This window comes from Trachemys scripta, chromosome 13, assembly GCF_013100865.1.
Source record: "Trachemys scripta elegans isolate TJP31775 chromosome 13, CAS_Tse_1.0, whole genome shotgun sequence".
In the NCBI taxonomy this organism is placed as follows: Eukaryota; Metazoa; Chordata; order Testudines; family Emydidae; genus Trachemys; species Trachemys scripta.
This window is the reverse complement of record NC_048310.1, coordinates 21,434,112-21,451,085: the sequence shown is the minus strand read 5'-3', so window position 1 is coordinate 21,451,085 and position 16,974 is coordinate 21,434,112. Positions and strand designations below refer to the sequence as shown.

Genomic DNA, 16,974 nt, shown 5'->3' with positions numbered 1-16,974 from the left:
TCGCCCGCGTCGCTTCCCGCCGCCCCCATTGGCCCGGGACGGCGAACTGCGGCCAGTGGGGGCCGCGATCGGCCGAACCTGCCGTGTCAGCAGGTAAATAAACTGGCCCAGCCCGCTACGGTGCTTACCCTGGCGAGCCGCGTGCCAAACGTTGCCGACCCCTGCTATATAATATAAATATCTACACAGTTCTATAATTTGCAAGCAAATCTTGGCTTATTAATGCAACTGAAAGGAGGGTAAAGCAGATCAGTGTTTTAATAAACACATTTGTCAGCTCAGGAAAGCTGGATTCAAAGTTGACATTAGGTTACACGTGAAATGAGTTTGGTCCGTGTAGGCTCTTTAAGATTGGCAGGACAAGTTTTGCCCATCCTATTTAGAGTCAGGTACTGCATGACCTTTATCTGATAATATGAATTGGTTGAGTGAACCTTCATGTCTCATTTTGCTACCTATGTTCAGATGTCACCACCCTCCGTTGAGTGTGGTGGATTATCTTCCATGTCAGAGCCTGCCTGCCTTATTTGTGAGTAAACCTGTGAAAGTTTTGCAACCCCATCACTACCAAACCATAACTAACTCTTGCCCACCATGCTGCCAGTACAATACACAGAACTCTGGGAAGGATCAGTGAAACTTTTGGGGGTAGATCAGGAGGATCGTTAGTGGTGGGCAGGATATATAGCCAACCCCAGTCTCCAGCTGCAGAAGTAAAGCCAGATCAGCATTTGGCGGCAGTTAATGGGAGAGGGGCACAAGTGGTGCCACATAAGCAATTGACACCTCCTTCACGTGTTGACCAGCTCCTGCCCCCAGATCACCTACTTTATGGAATCAAATGCTATTGTCATAACTACTCATACATTTTTGTCAGAAATAATCTTATTAATTCTCAGTGAGAATTACAAGCAGTTGTGTACTTTAATTTGCTAAGATGAAGCTCACAGAACTTCAGTAAATAAATTATTCACTGTCCAGTTGCTGTTCTGGTATTTGTTTCCATTAGATACATTTTTTTTTAATGGAACAGCTCTTATTATGTGACAAGATTACCTGCAGTAGCAGGGCCTGGACTCAATGATCCAGGAGGTCCTATGTTCCTATTTTAGTGGCGCTGTTGAGGACGTGTCAGTATTTCCATCATAACTCGCTGTATTTGTTAGAACATGCAACCTTGCAAACAGATTACATTTTAGGTTCTCATACTGTGCCAACAACTTGACATGAGTCCCTGTAGTTTCAGTTTGTATTAAAAACATTAACAGTAATTAGCATTTTGCGCTCAATACTTTAAACCAAAGTCACAAAAACGCTTTAAAGGTTTAATAAATGGGCAATACGGTAGAGTTTTAAACTAGTGATTTGGCACTGGAAACTAACTTGCTGTGGGTTTAAAAACACTAAGTCTCATGGCTTACCTTAGCAACTTCCTGAGCCATCTTCACTAGTGTGAAAAATTCATTTCGTATTCCAGGTAGACTGATCTGCTCAAAGACACACTCTTGAGCTTGAGCAAGCATCATTTTGACCAGTACACTCAGCATGGCCGGGCTCATGTCATAACTTGGTGTGTGAGTAAATGTTTCCTTTAGGTAGTTTAAAATACCTGAATTTTTAAAAAGTTTTTCTAATTATTACAACAGACAAGGAGTTTTACAGGTGATCACAATTCACAAATTATCAAGTACAATTGAAAAGTAGCAAATAAGACAATTGAGAAACTTGAAAATATATTTTCTAGAAATTACCCAGCCAAATTAAGTTATCCAAAATGGATTCTTATTAAATGTGAAGAGTTAAAATGACCCACTGTCATATAGATTAGTGGTCTGTATTACCATCTAAAACAGCTGTGCTCAGTTCCCAATCCTGGGTTATCATTCACAGGGGCTACGGAAGCTGTCCTGTGGGGCAGGACAAGGGGAGTGATGCCTTAAGATTCACTTATAAGAATTCCTCTGACTGATTTTCGAGTGGTGCTTTACTGGGTACATACTGACATTCTACAGGGACCTAAGGGCGGTCTGTTACACAGGAATAGGAAAGAGAGATGGAATCCTTAGGCCTCTGAAAAGGTAGTTTGAGACCCCTACAGCAAAAAAAGAACAATTCAACTAATCTTGGAAACACTCCAAAAGGAGGCTCAGTGCACTGTGTGCTCAAGTCTAGTGCTGTTCCAGCCCCATAAGTAAACTGGAACAGTTTGTTCAGCAGGGCAAAATTAGATTCTGTTTCAGTCATCCACTTCCACTAATCTATCATTTATAAAATTAAAACAAACACTAAGTGTAGTGTAAAAAATAAATAATGCTTGCAAGGATTAAAATGTAACATATCCCATTCATCTCATCCAACTGGTTTATCAAGTTCTGCTAGAGCTTCTTTCCCAAAGTTACTGAACAAGTATCACAGCAGTACCTGGGGCTATGGAAGTTCCCCCTGTATTATTATTATATCTGTCACTCATTGTCACTACTTTTCAGTTCTATCCGGCTATGTTCTTTATTTTATTAGTGAGTTAGCTTTTACACGTTTGGAGACAGAAGCTGCCACTACTCAAATTTTAATCACAGGTTATCAATCAAAAATCTGTCAAGCCCATCTGAGCTACTGATTCCTTAAGAAATAAATGGAATTGGCTCTGAAAGTCCAGAAAAGCATCCTCATTTTCTGGTGCCTCAATTTATTTCTCTTTGTGTGATAAATAATTCAGACATTTTTTACTATCCATGTTGAGGCCTCTGTTATGTATTGAATCAGTGCAACAACTTCAGCCCACCCATACAGAATAGCTACTACGTGTACTATATCATGTCACTCTGTTAACACAACGTACGTGTTACGGGGCTATGCGCAGGTACAATGAAGTGCTTACAGAGTGCATGTTGTTGTGGGGCCCTGCAAAAGGTATGTTGGCTGCAGATGATGTGCTGCAGTTTATGACTTAATACAGCTCTAGCAAAACACTGGCATAGCTATTGCTCTAAGTAGGAATATATTTAATTTTAAAGAGAAATTCTCTTATTTCACAAATGCTGAAACCTCTTCTAGAAAGACAACAAGTCTGTAGTGTGGCAAAACAAAAATCTATTTAAAAATGAAAACTGCCATATTTTCAAAATCTCTATATAATTCTTTGAATACAAGAACTAGGGCTATTAAAGTAACACACTGTTTGTTCAGTGATTGACAACTATGATAGCATTTCACAAAATTGGAAGTCAGCAGTTGAGGATTATAATTATCATCTTGCAACACATTTTCATTTCACAGATATTAAGACTGCCTCTAAACACCTGTAAACACTATGAGTAATACAATACCTTACGCTTACATGATGACTTTTATCCAAGAAATGAAGGGTTTTTGTTCCAAACCTACTCTAATGAAAATCAGAATCAGAACTGTTATAGCATGTTAGCTCAAGGCAGGGGTGAAAGTAAACAGGTACAGCGTACTGGTAAAAAGTGGCCACCGATACCGGCCCATACAGCTGACTTTAAAGCGCTGCCGCGGCAAAGGACCCTGCTTAAAGCGTTGCCGTGGCAGTGCTTTAATAATGTTGCCCCTTTTGCCCCCCATCCGCTGACGGGGAAGGGGGGGGACACAAGGAGCAGCTGTCCCGGGGCCAGCGATTTAAAAGGACCCGGGGCTCCGGCCGCCACTGCCACTACTGCAACTAAATCGCCGCTGGAGCCCCGGGCAGCCCGGGCCAGGCAGCGTGTAAGGGCTGGCTGGGGGATGCTGATCCCCAGTCCCGCCCCTCCTACCCAAAGCGCCGCCCCTTCCGGGGGCCGAAGCCAGCTCCCGTACCAGTAAGTCTTCGGCTTTACTTTCACCCCTGCCTCAAGGGGTGCAGCTCCCATTAACTACCACAGACACAGCAGAATAGAAACTCCAATGATTCATTATGGGCATAGATCCTGCTCCTATTCGGAGTCAATGGCAAATTTACCATTGATCTCAATTGGACAATAAGCTTCGTTTGGGATCAAAATAGACTTGACTGTTTTAAAATGTTTTTAAAATGTAGATGCTATAGGACTGATTATCCACTCCCATCACACACATTTTACACAAGTCAATGCAGTTACAGTGATGTAATGGCGAACGGGCAAAGAAAAGGTGAATGTACAGCTAATTAATCATTAACTACAATATTCATTTTGTCTTTACCAGACTTGTTCAGACAGCAGCTCCAGGTTTTTGAAATGTTAAACTACGGCTAACAGGAATGTTTAATTAAAGCCTAGTACAGATCCTTGTGAGGACCTTTGGGTTTCAATCCACCTCCTTTTCTGTTTGGACTGTGTTAATAAAATCAAAAGTCAATATTGAATGTATAGCTCTGTATGTAAGAGACAGATTGAGACTTCCCCAGAAATAACCTCCCCTGTATTTTCAATATGTAAATGAACCACAGCTCCTTCTCTCTTTACATACCTGCAGCTCTCTGAAAAGCATCAACAGCATTTTCAAGTCCGGGCTTGGTCTGCCGATTACATCTTGTACCAATCTGTGTGTAGAGGGCTCCAATATTAAATAAAATACTGGCTTTTTCTAGTAACAAATTCTGCTGACAGACAGGGACACCTGTGAAGGAATCATACCTGAGGGAAGCGGGGGGGAGAGGGAGAGAGAGAGGAAGGCAAAATGAAATAAGCATAAAAAGACAAGCGAGCACAGAGTTACCAGTGTTTTCATTTTATTGTTCAAAAGAGAATAGCAGGATCTATAATGCCTTTTCTGCTTCTGCTGAAACTTATGGTAATTCATAATCACATGCATGTAATGCAAATATATCCCTGAGCTCCAAGAGCTAGTGAGTGGATTTATTGAGCTTTCTTAAAAGCAATGTCTCCCTTCTTGCAATGCTGGACTGGAACTCAAATAGCTTTTCTTGACCAAATGGTAGGAGTCTCCTGTTCTATTCACAAACACAAGATTTAAATTCACTGAGTCACATTCTTCTCCCATTGATAATGGTGCAGTATATCATAGCACTTGCCATGCTGAGCCAGTGCAGAAGTCTTTCTACAGTCCTCTGATATTTTGGACTATGTAGTGTTTCCTATTCATTACAAATTAAGATAGACAGTAGTAGATACTCTTAGCCTATAAATCTTGTAGTTCCAATAACACAGGACTAGATTGTGTTCCATACGACAGCCTGAGCAAGGGGTGAGGTGTACATTGCACCACGCAAGGAGTATCAGCAGCAAATCACAATACTCCCCCATTCTCACCATGCTGCCCAGCAAGTAGTAAGCATGTAGTCAAGGCTATGCTCATTCCCCACCGGCTCCTATGTGCTCATATCCACCAAGACCCAAAATCCAGGTAGCATGTGTAGATGTTTAAAGAGAATTCTTATGGCCCTTCACAGACCTTACTCTCAGCGTAGAAAGGGCCTTATTCTCTTCAGAACTTTACTGTACAAACTAAAGAGAGTGTGTAACAGTATAAATATGAAAACACACTGTACAAGAAAAATATAAGTCTTTCAAATTACATAGAGCTAGTTCAAGGTTAACAGTGTTCTAAAAAAAAAAAAGCTTACCAGGTAAATAAAATCCCCATATGTCTGGTAGGTGGAAAAAATCTGTTCTCTACAAAGCCAAGTTGAATGAAATAGCTCATCAACATCTCAATGCCGGATTCATCTCTGCTGGGAGTACGGCAGGCCTTAAAGTTCAGATATGTAAAAACATACATTCACACAATGCATTCTGTTTAGTTTCAGCGTGAATAATGTAACACACCAAGGACACAGTTCTGCTCAACTAAAATCAATGGGACTTTCGCATAATATAAAAGTGTCTGGAATGAAGGAATTAGAAGCATAGGGGCATAGCCTGCCCTTGATGTGTGCACCCAACTCTGAATAATAGAGTTGTGCTGGAGAGAAGGCTGTACGTGGCCCTAAGGAAACACATGGGAGATAGTGTGTGATAGGCAAATCTCACACATGTTGAAATACAATGTTGAACAGTAGGTATTGTGTGAGCTATAGAAGAACATTTGAACAAACAACATCTAGTAAATAGAAATTACTAGTATTGTGCTACAGATCCCTACTATTTACTCCACTCCTGCTTTCATGCCTCACTTCAAACCCTTTAGTTTATTCCCCCATTACAATTTAAACAATAATATTTTAAAAACAAACAATTTACAAGTTGTGTTAAACTGCTCAGTTACTTTGCTTTCCTGTTACATCATTTTCTCACCCCAAGCATTTCTTCACCTGTTTTATTTATATCATAGAATCATAGGGTTAGAAGGGACCACAAGGTCATCTAGTCTAAACCCTTGCCAAGATGCAGGATTATATGTGAGGAATAGCCCTTTTTCCCCACATCACTGCACTGGGAGCTCATACAGAGGTATTTGTCCACTATGACCCCCTAAATCCTTTTCAAAGTCACTGTTTTCCATATTTCAGTCCTCCCACTCCCCCCATTCTATAGATATGGCTTGCATTCCTTATTCCTAGATGTACAACTCTGCACACAGCTGTACTGAAACCCATTTTGTTTGAATGGGCCCCCGCTGCCAAGTGATACAAATTACACCATATAACTACTCTGTCCTCATTATTTACCATTCTGCCAATCTTTGTCATTTGCAAATTTTATCAGTGAGACTTCCAAATCACTGATGGAAATGTTGCATTATAGTCCTTGGGATATGGAGGCTGTCATTTTATATATCTTGGGAGCTAAAACAAATGGAAGTAAGGTAACCTGGAGCAAAGTATTAGTCATTAAGAGTGCCACAATCTAACCATATATGAACATTATTAATAAAAATCTGCAAGATTAAAACTGGATATGGTGGCACAGTCACAACAAGAATTAACATGCAAAATCAAACCTACTTGTCTCAAATCCATAAGATCAGCTATTTCATCTTCATAATCAGAACCGTCTTCACTGTAATGTTCCAGGATAAAGTCCTAAACAAAATAAAATGTGGAATACCCTTACTCTTTCAGGCCAAAGTTTTTGATTTCTATGCAAATATGAACAGTGTCCTGAATATTTAAAAATCTCATGATTTGCAAAGTTTCTACTCATTAGTAATAAATGGTGTTGTATTTATATATGTCAGATTTGCCAAAAAGCAGGAAAACTGTAACAGACAAGATTTCAAGGTAATATCTTCATCTTGTATCAAATATGAGAAACTCCAATCTTGCGTAGTGGACTCTAAACAGCTATAATATTTTTTCTGCTATTTTTTCAAACTGAGTTAATAGTTTTGAAATTGACATCTGAACCTATTAAATACAAAACAACAAGGGAGTCAAATGATCATGAAAATTCATTAATAGAAAGATATTGTCTCAAATTCTGCTCTTAGTTATATTGGTGAAACTCCACTGAGTTTAATGAAACTACACTGGTATAAATGGCAGCAGAATATGGCCAATCAAGAATAACCTACAGATGGAGAAGTGGGGCCAAATTCTTAAGTGATGTCTAAGAGAGTCTAAGTTAGTAGAAGGGGGGCTGATTCTCTCATTTTACTTCAGTGTAACTTCATTGACTCCAAGGAGTAAGTTAAAGTAGGATGTGGGTTTTTTCAGTTTACTTCTTCTGGCTCCTTGTCATGGTTAGATGCACCAACTTAGACTCCCACAGTAGGAGATGAGGGGGTATACAGAGCTAAGGGAGTCTATATGTGGGAGTCTCAATTAGTGTAAGGGAGTTTAGCTTACACCAGCTTTACAATTCATCCTCTGAATTTGCGCTATAAAGTTCAAAAAAGATCCAAAGTAGTAGTGAGAAAGAGCTTTCTTCCTGATTCAAACAGCTATTTCCCACTAAGTAGTATGTAGACCTAGTAGCTGTCAATGAAAACCCAAAGAGAATTCTCCTTGATTCCAAACATATACTCATTTCTAAGACAGAACTCACATTAAAGTCAGTGAGAGTTTTGCTTGAAAGAATGCAGATTAAAGTCCCTTGTGAAGCTCTGAATTCAAGTGGCTCTTGGCTTGGTAAAACTGTTGCTGTTTACTTGCTCCATGGAGAATTATTCCTGATTGTTTTATTTCCCTGCCTCAGGCAAAGAAAGCCTTCTTCCATGGATTTCATTATCTAATATGCTGAATACAGCTGAGCTCACCTGAATAAATATCCATAACCGGCATAGACTTTGTGTGCCCCAAGGATGATCTTTATAATGCTCACAGAAAATTATATCACATAATTAATCAAAACATAGAAGTAATAAAGCCCTTTTAATTGAAAAAATGTTAAACACTACATTTTCTGTAGGAGCCCAATTCTGCTCTCAGTTCTATCAAATGCAATTTCATGTGACTGCACTGGCAGCTATACCTATGTAACTGGGAGCAAATTGGATCCACTCTATGGTCTGATTCCTGGACCCAGTACAACTATTTTGCACCATAAAGCCCCCTTAAAGCTGGCACACACAAATAACTGGGGCTTCCTCTGTCCTAGCTGGGTATTCCCCTAGTGCAGAGCTGTAGAGCTGCCTCGGCACCATAGCCTCTTCCTGCCCCCAGGCATAGCATGCTCTGGCCATGTTTCCTCCCCATCAGAAAATCTTAGTCTAAATCAGAATCACTTGAATACATTGGGACTACCTTCCTGGGTGCCAAACCATCCCCCAGCTGCCCTGGTGGTAGGGGGAGAAAAAGATGAGTACAGCCAGATTATTTAATTAGTCTTCATTTAGACTAACATCTGGACAGGGATCTTGTTTAATTTCTATTGTAGAGCACCACGTACAAATGTGGGCAGTGTACAAACAATAAATGGTTATTATTATTATCATCATCATCATCACTAGCTGGGCCATAGAACAGTGGGCATGGGCAGCGGGTGAACCCAATATTCCCCCAGCCCTGCCCCTTCTGCCCGAGTCCCCGCCCCAGCGCGACCAGAGGAACCCCGGCCTGCCCCTTCCAGCCGCCCAGTGCAGGCTTGCCCTACACCCAGCCGGCCCAAGCCGCCTCTGGCTGAGACCCTGCCAGCTTTGGGGAAGAGAAGGAGCAATGGCGGGGCCTTGGGCCAGAGTGTGGGTGGGGCCACGGCCTGGATTAGGGGAGGTTTAGCACCCCCAGCCTTTGATACCCACTGCCCATGACAGTGGGCCTGATTTTGCTTTCACACAAATGTAAATCAAGAGTCAGTCCATTGAAGTCACAGGGAAAGATCTTCTGAAGGACATAACTGATCTCAAATGCTTGATAATTCTTGGTGTGCTAAATTCTTGGTTCTTGATCAGATTAGTGCAAATAAAGCATAAAAATATGTTTAGAATTTGCACACAATGCTGTGCACCTTCAAACATAACAGCAGTGTTACATGTTAAATATTGATTCTAAAATCTGTATCTTCGAAACTTACCTTAAGAGGGATTGTTAAGTCCCCTTCTTTAGTCTCCTTCAGGCCAAGTGGTATCAGGGGAATGCTAAAAGTCTCTCTGTGGCAACAGAAAAGACAAACAAAGTTAACTCCTTATTTTCTATTGTTCTGTTGGCAAAATTACCTGTCTTGTTCCATGTGACCATAGAGAGAAGGAGCTGTGTCTCTTGATGACAGCATATATAACATGCACCTTTTTATTTGCACTAGGAGGCTTTAAGCATTTCAGAATTGTGTAATGCTCCCTTTACACAAACTGTTCTGTCCCACACAAGTTATTTTCCTTATTTAAAAAAAATAATTATTATTATAAAACCCAAACATGAATGCTCCTATTTCAGGAATGACAGAAGTGAAGTAAACAGCTGCAGTGTGAGAGATTTTATCAGGAGACCCCAATAACCTTTTTGTGAACAGGGGGAGCTCTTGATTCCCCAGGAGTTTATTCTGGCTTCAAGTCTCTCTGTACAATTATTCCTTCTGGCCACCAAGGGCCTCTGTGATGTGAGTAAGGAGTGAAGGAAGATTGTCTGGTTTCTTCTTCCTTCCTCTATCTCCCCTGCTGGTACCCAGCCAGAATGAGACACTGGGGGAGGAGGAGGCAGAAGCCAGCTGTATTTATCAGTGTGGTGAGAGGGACAGAATCGGGATATAGGCATAGGGATGGAAGCTCAAAGGGAAAGAGTCTGAAGGGAATGAGAGTTGCCCTTGAGCCATTGTTCCCCCAGAGGAAGAGGGGGCCAAGGAAACAGAAAGTGGGGATTGACAGATCACTTGTCTGTATCAGTTTGGATCAATCTTTCCACATCTGGATAAACCACATGTGCAGAAACCACCCACTGCAGAGAGACATACACAGGTAAGGGCTATGATAATTCCATATGCTTCAATATTTTAGTATTCCATCAATGGTTGATATATATAAATTGTCTCTAGCACATTGGAAAGTAAGGCCTGAGCTCACTGGTTTTGATATAACTGGAGCCTGACAGTAAAAAGTTTGAGAACCACTGCCATGTGTATTTAACTTTTAGAAAATGTTAGGGTGAGGGAAGAATTCAACCCTGAGAAGCATCTCCATGGAGGGTGAGGAGGTACAAGATGGCAATGTTAAAAAACAAACAAAAAACAAACAAACAAACAAACTAAAACCCTTGATCCTCAAGGAAAATAAAACTCTTGATCACATTATAAGAGTAATTCTATTGTTTGCTAGTGGGACTACTCATATGAATAAGGAGATCATGAGCATTTGGTCCCAACTGTGAAATCTGTCTGTACCACTCTTTTCCTAAGCAAAATGTCCCCATTTCAAACAGAGATGTCAGGATTTCTTCCAGTTATTATTTACACGTGTTGAGTGGGAAAGATGGAATAGTGTCTGTTTAAACGAAATGTCCTTGGCATCTGGATATGTTTATCTGATATTTTCTTTTTCCAGCAAACACTTAACTGACTTTCTAATAATTGTTCATAGTGACCTATTTTCACTACAAAATACTGTGGGAGTGATTCACTCATAGGTTTCTATCAGCAAAGCCAGCAGAACCTGGGATGCATGTCCCTGGTGGTGAAAAGTCTGCCAGGGGAGCAGCAGTACAATCTACTCACAATTCCAGCTTAGCATAAGAAGGTCCCTAGAGCTGGCTGGTGCAATCCAGAAAGTAGGCAGGGCCAGTTGAGGAGGAGAAGAGCCAGGGCCCCAAGGAGCAGTGCTTATTCAGCTCACCTAATGGGCAGCATCTGCCAGGGGCTCCTATGGAACCCCGATGGAGTTTAAAACTATTCTCCCTGGTAGTGAGGCACAAATACACCCACACACACACTTGAGGGTGCAACACGTCTAATGTAACCAAATATTGGAAAGAACTGTTATTTCAATGCTTTTACCGCAGTTACCTTTGAAAAATAATCTGATAAAAGCCAAGGCACTAAAAATCCTACTATTGATTTAATATTGATTTAATATGTTTTTTCATCATCCATCTTCATTAAGCAGCCAAGCTTGTGTACAATTTCCATGGACACCGGTGTTTCTGCCAACTCTATGATGAATGTAAAGAAATTCAATATCTGCTTTTAGCTACTGAAGTGCCAAACCCACAGATTAAGTAATAGACTTCTCTAGTCTTATATACTGGGTGTGTAACACACAGTTTTGAAAGATATCCTTTGACCACGCCGTAAGGATTGACCCACAGGCACACTAGGAGTATTTTTATGGCTATAGAGGTATTCTCATGTACATGCTCAGGGCAAACTCTCCCCCCACATCCTGAATAAGCATATCATATTCAATAGGAAGACAAAAGAAACAAGTGGCATTTGCATTTTCAGGATTCCTGTCACCACCTCAGAAACTTTCTGGGCCAGATTTTGCCCTCAGTTTTTGCTGTGAGGGTTGCACAGGTATGAGTGGAGGGAGAATATGGCCCTCTGTTTAGAAGCAGATCTGCTTGACAGGTTTATCTGTCTTATCTCACTTTCTGGTGTCTATTTTGTACAAAAAGCGCCCAAAGTTGTATCCATTCTTCAAGGATGGTCTTACCAGAGTTGTATAAAGACACATTATTATATCCTTTGATCAACAAGAGATCCCTGTCAACTGGCGAACATATGGTTCACATCATGTTCTTTATTCACTATTTTTTTCATGTAAATACTCTCCAGCATTCACACTCATCCAGCACCAGTTTTATTTCCAGTTGGTAAACAAAAGATGGGTTGTTAATAGACTAGATTTTCACTTACTCTGTATTCTGATAAACTTCCACTGATATATTAAGTCCTTCTAATTCCTCCTTTAAGATTTGCAGGTCTGAGTTTACAAAACTCAGTTCAAGAAGTGCCTGCTCTCGCACTTTGTTGTTGGTGGTTGCTCTGCAAAGAGAAAGAGATATGCACCTTTGTGACTTCCCAGAGAACAGGCTCTGTATTGTGCACCCGCTTCGTTGAGCCCCCTTACTGGCATTCCCATCATTTTTAAGATTTTTTTCCTTAAGAGATGATATGAGAACTCAAGTTTCAGAATTTACTTAGTTTGCTGCCAAGACAGAACTTGGAATAGGTTTCAGATACAAAACAGCATGCAGACATTTAACAGGTTTGCTGTGTGCTGATCTTTTTGGACTGATTTTAAGATTTAACTTTGAGGACAAATTAACAGTGAAACAGAAGGGTTTACATCTTAATTATATTCTGATAATAAAAATGATTACAGGGCTTTCTCCTAAAATGAGCTGTAAAGAAAAAAGTACATGTCTAACTTTGGTTAAACCCCCTCCCCCATGCCCTTACGGTCACTGGACAATTCATTAATCATCTGGTATAATTGCTGTTAGTACTATTTTCTTAAAAAACAAAAAACAGACACTTTTCTCCTTACAAAGAGAATGTCCCTTTTCCTGATGTGTCTGGATAATAATTTTATTCCATTTGCAATTCATGTATAGGTGTAGCATCCTTTTATACCATTAGCATAATAGATATGTCTTTAAATGTAGCCCCTAAAGCATTTCTGCACGTTTCTATTTGAATATTTCTGGGTGTAGCTATATTAACACCTGCTTCTAGCATGAATCATCATATAAGCAACCCAATACTGTGTGGTACCTAAAAATCTCATATTTATCTATCATAAATGCTATTTTAAGATAAACAATTAGCTAGCAACACAAATGTCCATTAAAAAGTTAAGACTGAACAATTGCTTATTTGCTTATGGATTGATACTCTGAACTTTGGTCCATATAACCAAATAGTCAATAACCTAATAGAATTATTAGTTAACAAGATCAGTATTTGCTATATAAACATTCCAACTTAGATTAGGACACACCTGCTAACCCATAATTCTCTGTGGAAGTATAAGGCTTATTATTTTACTTGTGTTTCAGCCAGTAATAAAGGAACCAGCATTTCCAGTTTTTCTCAAACTATGTTAAGAGAGGCTCTCTGTGGACAAAAGACTGGCTTGCTGCTTCTGGAGTCTGCTGAAATGCAAATAAAATCTCAATCTTTGATTTCATTTCTTTTCGCTTGAGTACTTTGAGTTAGTCCAACTATGTGAACTATCATCCAGCAGCATACCTCGAAATGAGTCTGAAATACAGTTTACCCTGGGAGCAGTTGTTTACCTCACAGTACTTACAAATGACATACATTTAAATAGTCTAATTGAATATGTTTTGATGCAATTTGATTTTAGAGATGTACTTGGACTTTAATTACATGGCACACTCACACACCAGAATTAGGTCCGATCCTACACTCCTTACTTAGCCAGAGCTCCTACTGAATTCAGCAGCAGTTGCATTTTCAAAAAGTAGACACTGATTTTGGGTGCCTCTTTTTGGGATCCCAGGTTGAGACACTTTGGGGCTGATTTTTAAGAGGAGTGGAACATCACAATTCAGTTGAGAAATCATGGAGTTCATTTGGTGCTCAGCAATTCTGAAAATTAGCCCCAAGTTGGGCACCCAGAAATTAACACAACCAAATTCAGTGGCCATTTTTAAAAACATTGGCCTAAGAGTTCTGCTTGGGTAAGGAATGCAGGCCTAGGTCCTTTTCAGTAAGGTTTCAATTACTCATGTTAATAAATATGAGAGATGTTACTTTGAAATCAGCGTTAACAACAATTTAACACATCTTAATTCAGAAAAGAAATGTGGCAAATTTGTAACTGTTATTTAAATGACTCTGCTAATTATAAGGCTGGTTATTAAGCAATAGAATCAAGAGAAATTAAGCAATCCGATTCCACAGTGAAGAAGAGAGTGGTATAAGAAAGTGGATGAAAACTCATACCTTAAGTTCCCTCTAAGCTGCGCGGCCATGCAGCAGCCTATTAAGTGCTGTGCAGGCACTCAGGGCTGCGGTGGGAAGAGATGCCTCTCCCCGAGCCCAGGTGCTGCTGCGGCGAGAGAGAGCTGGGGGAAGTTCTCTCTCCCCGCCATAGAACCAGGGCAGCCTGTACCCTAAACCCCTCATCCCTGGCCCCACCCCAAATCCCCCACCACCAGCCAGAGCCCTCACCCCCCCTGCACCCCAACCCTCTGCCCCAGCCCTAAGCCTGTCATCCCCAGCCCCACCCCAAAGTCTGCACCCCCAGCTGGAGCCCTCTCCCTCCACCCTCGCACCCTAACCTTTTGCCCCAGCTCTGAGCCCTTTCCCACACTCCAAACCTCTCGGCCCCACCCCCGCCACATGAATTTTGTTATGTGCACCAATAGCATCACCTCCTTATTGGTGCACATAACAAAATTCATTCTGCACATGCATGGGAAAAATTAGAGGGAACCCTGCCCATACCCACCAGAGTATTTGAAAGGTGTGTTTCCCCTCATTTTACAATCACTTTTCCTCACTGTTGGTTTTAATAACTCTTCTTTGCAGTGTTGTTGTAGGCATGTTGGTCCAAGGATATTAGAGAGATAAGGTGGGTGAGGTAATATCTTTTATTGAACTTGTATATCTTTTTATTGGACTTCATTTATATCTTTTATTGGACTTCTGTTGCTGAAAGTAGCAAGTTTTCAAGCTACATAGAGCTCTTAACGCTTGTAAGCTTAAAACTTAAAAATCACTTGCTCCATTGTTTCATTGCCTGTGCTGTTAATTTGTTGCTGTGAGACTGCATTAGGAGTGAGGCTGGACTTCTAGCACTGTGTTTCTCTTATCATTTTGCTTTGGAAGAAAGAAACTCAAAGATTTACATGGAGTTTGAAAACCTGTACAAAAAAAAGCAGATGAAATGTTGGGCCAGCCTGTCAGTACTGACTGTGTCCCCTTTGGATTTGAATTTTCACCGAGGATTCTTTATAGATAAAATGTCCATTTTATATATTTTTCTGGAAATTCAGCAGAAAAGTAAACAGGAAACTATATTTTAATTATTCTGCCGAATGTCTCTATCAGGGTAACTGATCCCAGATTCTTTCCCTTTAATAAAACTCCTCTTTTCAAATATATTTAGAAACAGTTACTTCTGTGCGCAGCAGAAAATAGCCAGCATGGCTGCTGCTCCATGGGTGCATCACAGGGCTCCTGAGCTCCATAGTGAATGCAGGTTTTTCCTGTTGTAAGGGAAAATAATGTCCTTTCTGGGATCCACTGTCATCCTCTTCTCAGGAGAGGAAGCGGCCGCCATTCCACCTGGATCAACATAGTGAGTCCCCTGAAGCCCTAATTTGAGACAGGTTTACTCCTGGCTCGTTGAGTGTCAGCCACCCGCTTGGTTATTTTAAAGGAGGTGCAACCCAAAGTGAATAGGGGATTAGCCAAGGAGATGTAGAGAGGTGCCAGGCAGCCAAAAGGTTAATATTTCCCTCCATCTAAGAACAAACGTGTGTGATATTCCCTAATAAACCATGAAGTGACTGCATTTCAATGGAGGTATTTGTATATATATATATGTAACACAGACAGACCACAATTGTCTGTGGGCAGGATTGAACCTGGGACCTCTGGAGCTAAATGCATGAGCCTCTACTGCAGTGGTTCCCAAACTTGTTCCGCCGCTTGTGCAGGGAAAGCCCCTGGCAGGCCGGGCCGGTTTGTGTACCTGCCGCGTCCGCAGGTTCGGCCGATCGCGGCTCCCAGTGGCCGCGGTTCGCTGCTCCAGGCCAATGGGAGCAGCTGGAAGCAGCGTGGGCCGAGGGACGTACTGGCCGCCGCTTCCAGCAGCTCCCATTGGCCTGGAGCAGCGAACCGCAGCCACTGGGAGCCGCGATCGGCCGAACCTGCGGACGCGGCAGGTACACAAACCGGCCCGGCCGCCAGGGGCTTTCCCTGCACAAGCGGCGGAACAAGTTTGGGAACCAGTGCCCTACTGCATGAGCTAAAAGTCACATGGCTCTTAGCTGAGGCTATAGCAGACTCATTAATCTCTAAGTGGTCTCGGTGCATTAGAAGGGACAGAACACCACACTCAGGAGCTGTGCAGGTTACATATAACATGTAAAGTCAGAAAGCCCCATTTTGCAACTCAATGCCCTTACCTCAGTGGCCTATAGAACAGCTCTTTGGTGAGCATGAAGCAGAGAGATCTTCAAATTTTAAGCAAAATAAATAGCCAAAACATATCTCAATGGCAAGATGAGCACCAAAATAAAAGTCAGTCACTGAGAGGCAAAAAATCCCCAACTAGTGTAAATTGTCTAGCTCCGTGAAAGTCAAAGGAGTTAGGATGATTTACACCAGCTAAGGATATGCCCCTGAGCGTCTGTCACTTCCAAAATCTGAGGGGTAAGGCAGGTGCACAGGCAAGTGGGAATCTAGTCAGAGAAGTCATGCTTCCGAGAAGTAAAGTTACATGAGTAATCTTCTCTGAAGAAATCACATTGACTGGATTCTTGCTCTTGGACACTGTCAACTCTCCACAAACCCATAGATTCTCCAGTCATGGCAGATTAAAGACACCATATGAAGCAGTTTTAAATAACAAGGAGAAATCCACATCCACAAATAACAGGTGGGAGAGCTGTTGGGGGAAAATAGTGACTAAGTGGTAAGGGTTACATGGTCCTTATTGTGGGACAATATAAGGCTTATACTGCAAGGCAGA

At 41.3% G+C, this 16,974-nt stretch overlaps 1 protein-coding gene across 1 annotated transcript in view; it reads right to left on the bottom strand.

Annotated features, from left to right (window-relative positions):
• RHPN2 (rhophilin Rho GTPase binding protein 2) overlaps positions 1-16,974 on the bottom strand; it is a 46,612-nt gene that overhangs the window by 9,374 nt on the left and 20,264 nt on the right. The window contains exons 3-8 of the mRNA XM_034788692.1: positions 12,159-12,287; positions 9,390-9,465; positions 6,884-6,961; positions 5,564-5,688; positions 4,447-4,613; positions 1,422-1,609 (exon numbers count right to left, since the gene is read on the bottom strand). Coding sequence (XP_034644583.1) covers positions 1,422-1,609; positions 4,447-4,613; positions 5,564-5,688; positions 6,884-6,961; positions 9,390-9,465; positions 12,159-12,287 — 763 coding nt within the window. The remainder of the gene's footprint in view (positions 1-1,421; positions 1,610-4,446; positions 4,614-5,563; positions 5,689-6,883; positions 6,962-9,389; positions 9,466-12,158; positions 12,288-16,974) is intronic.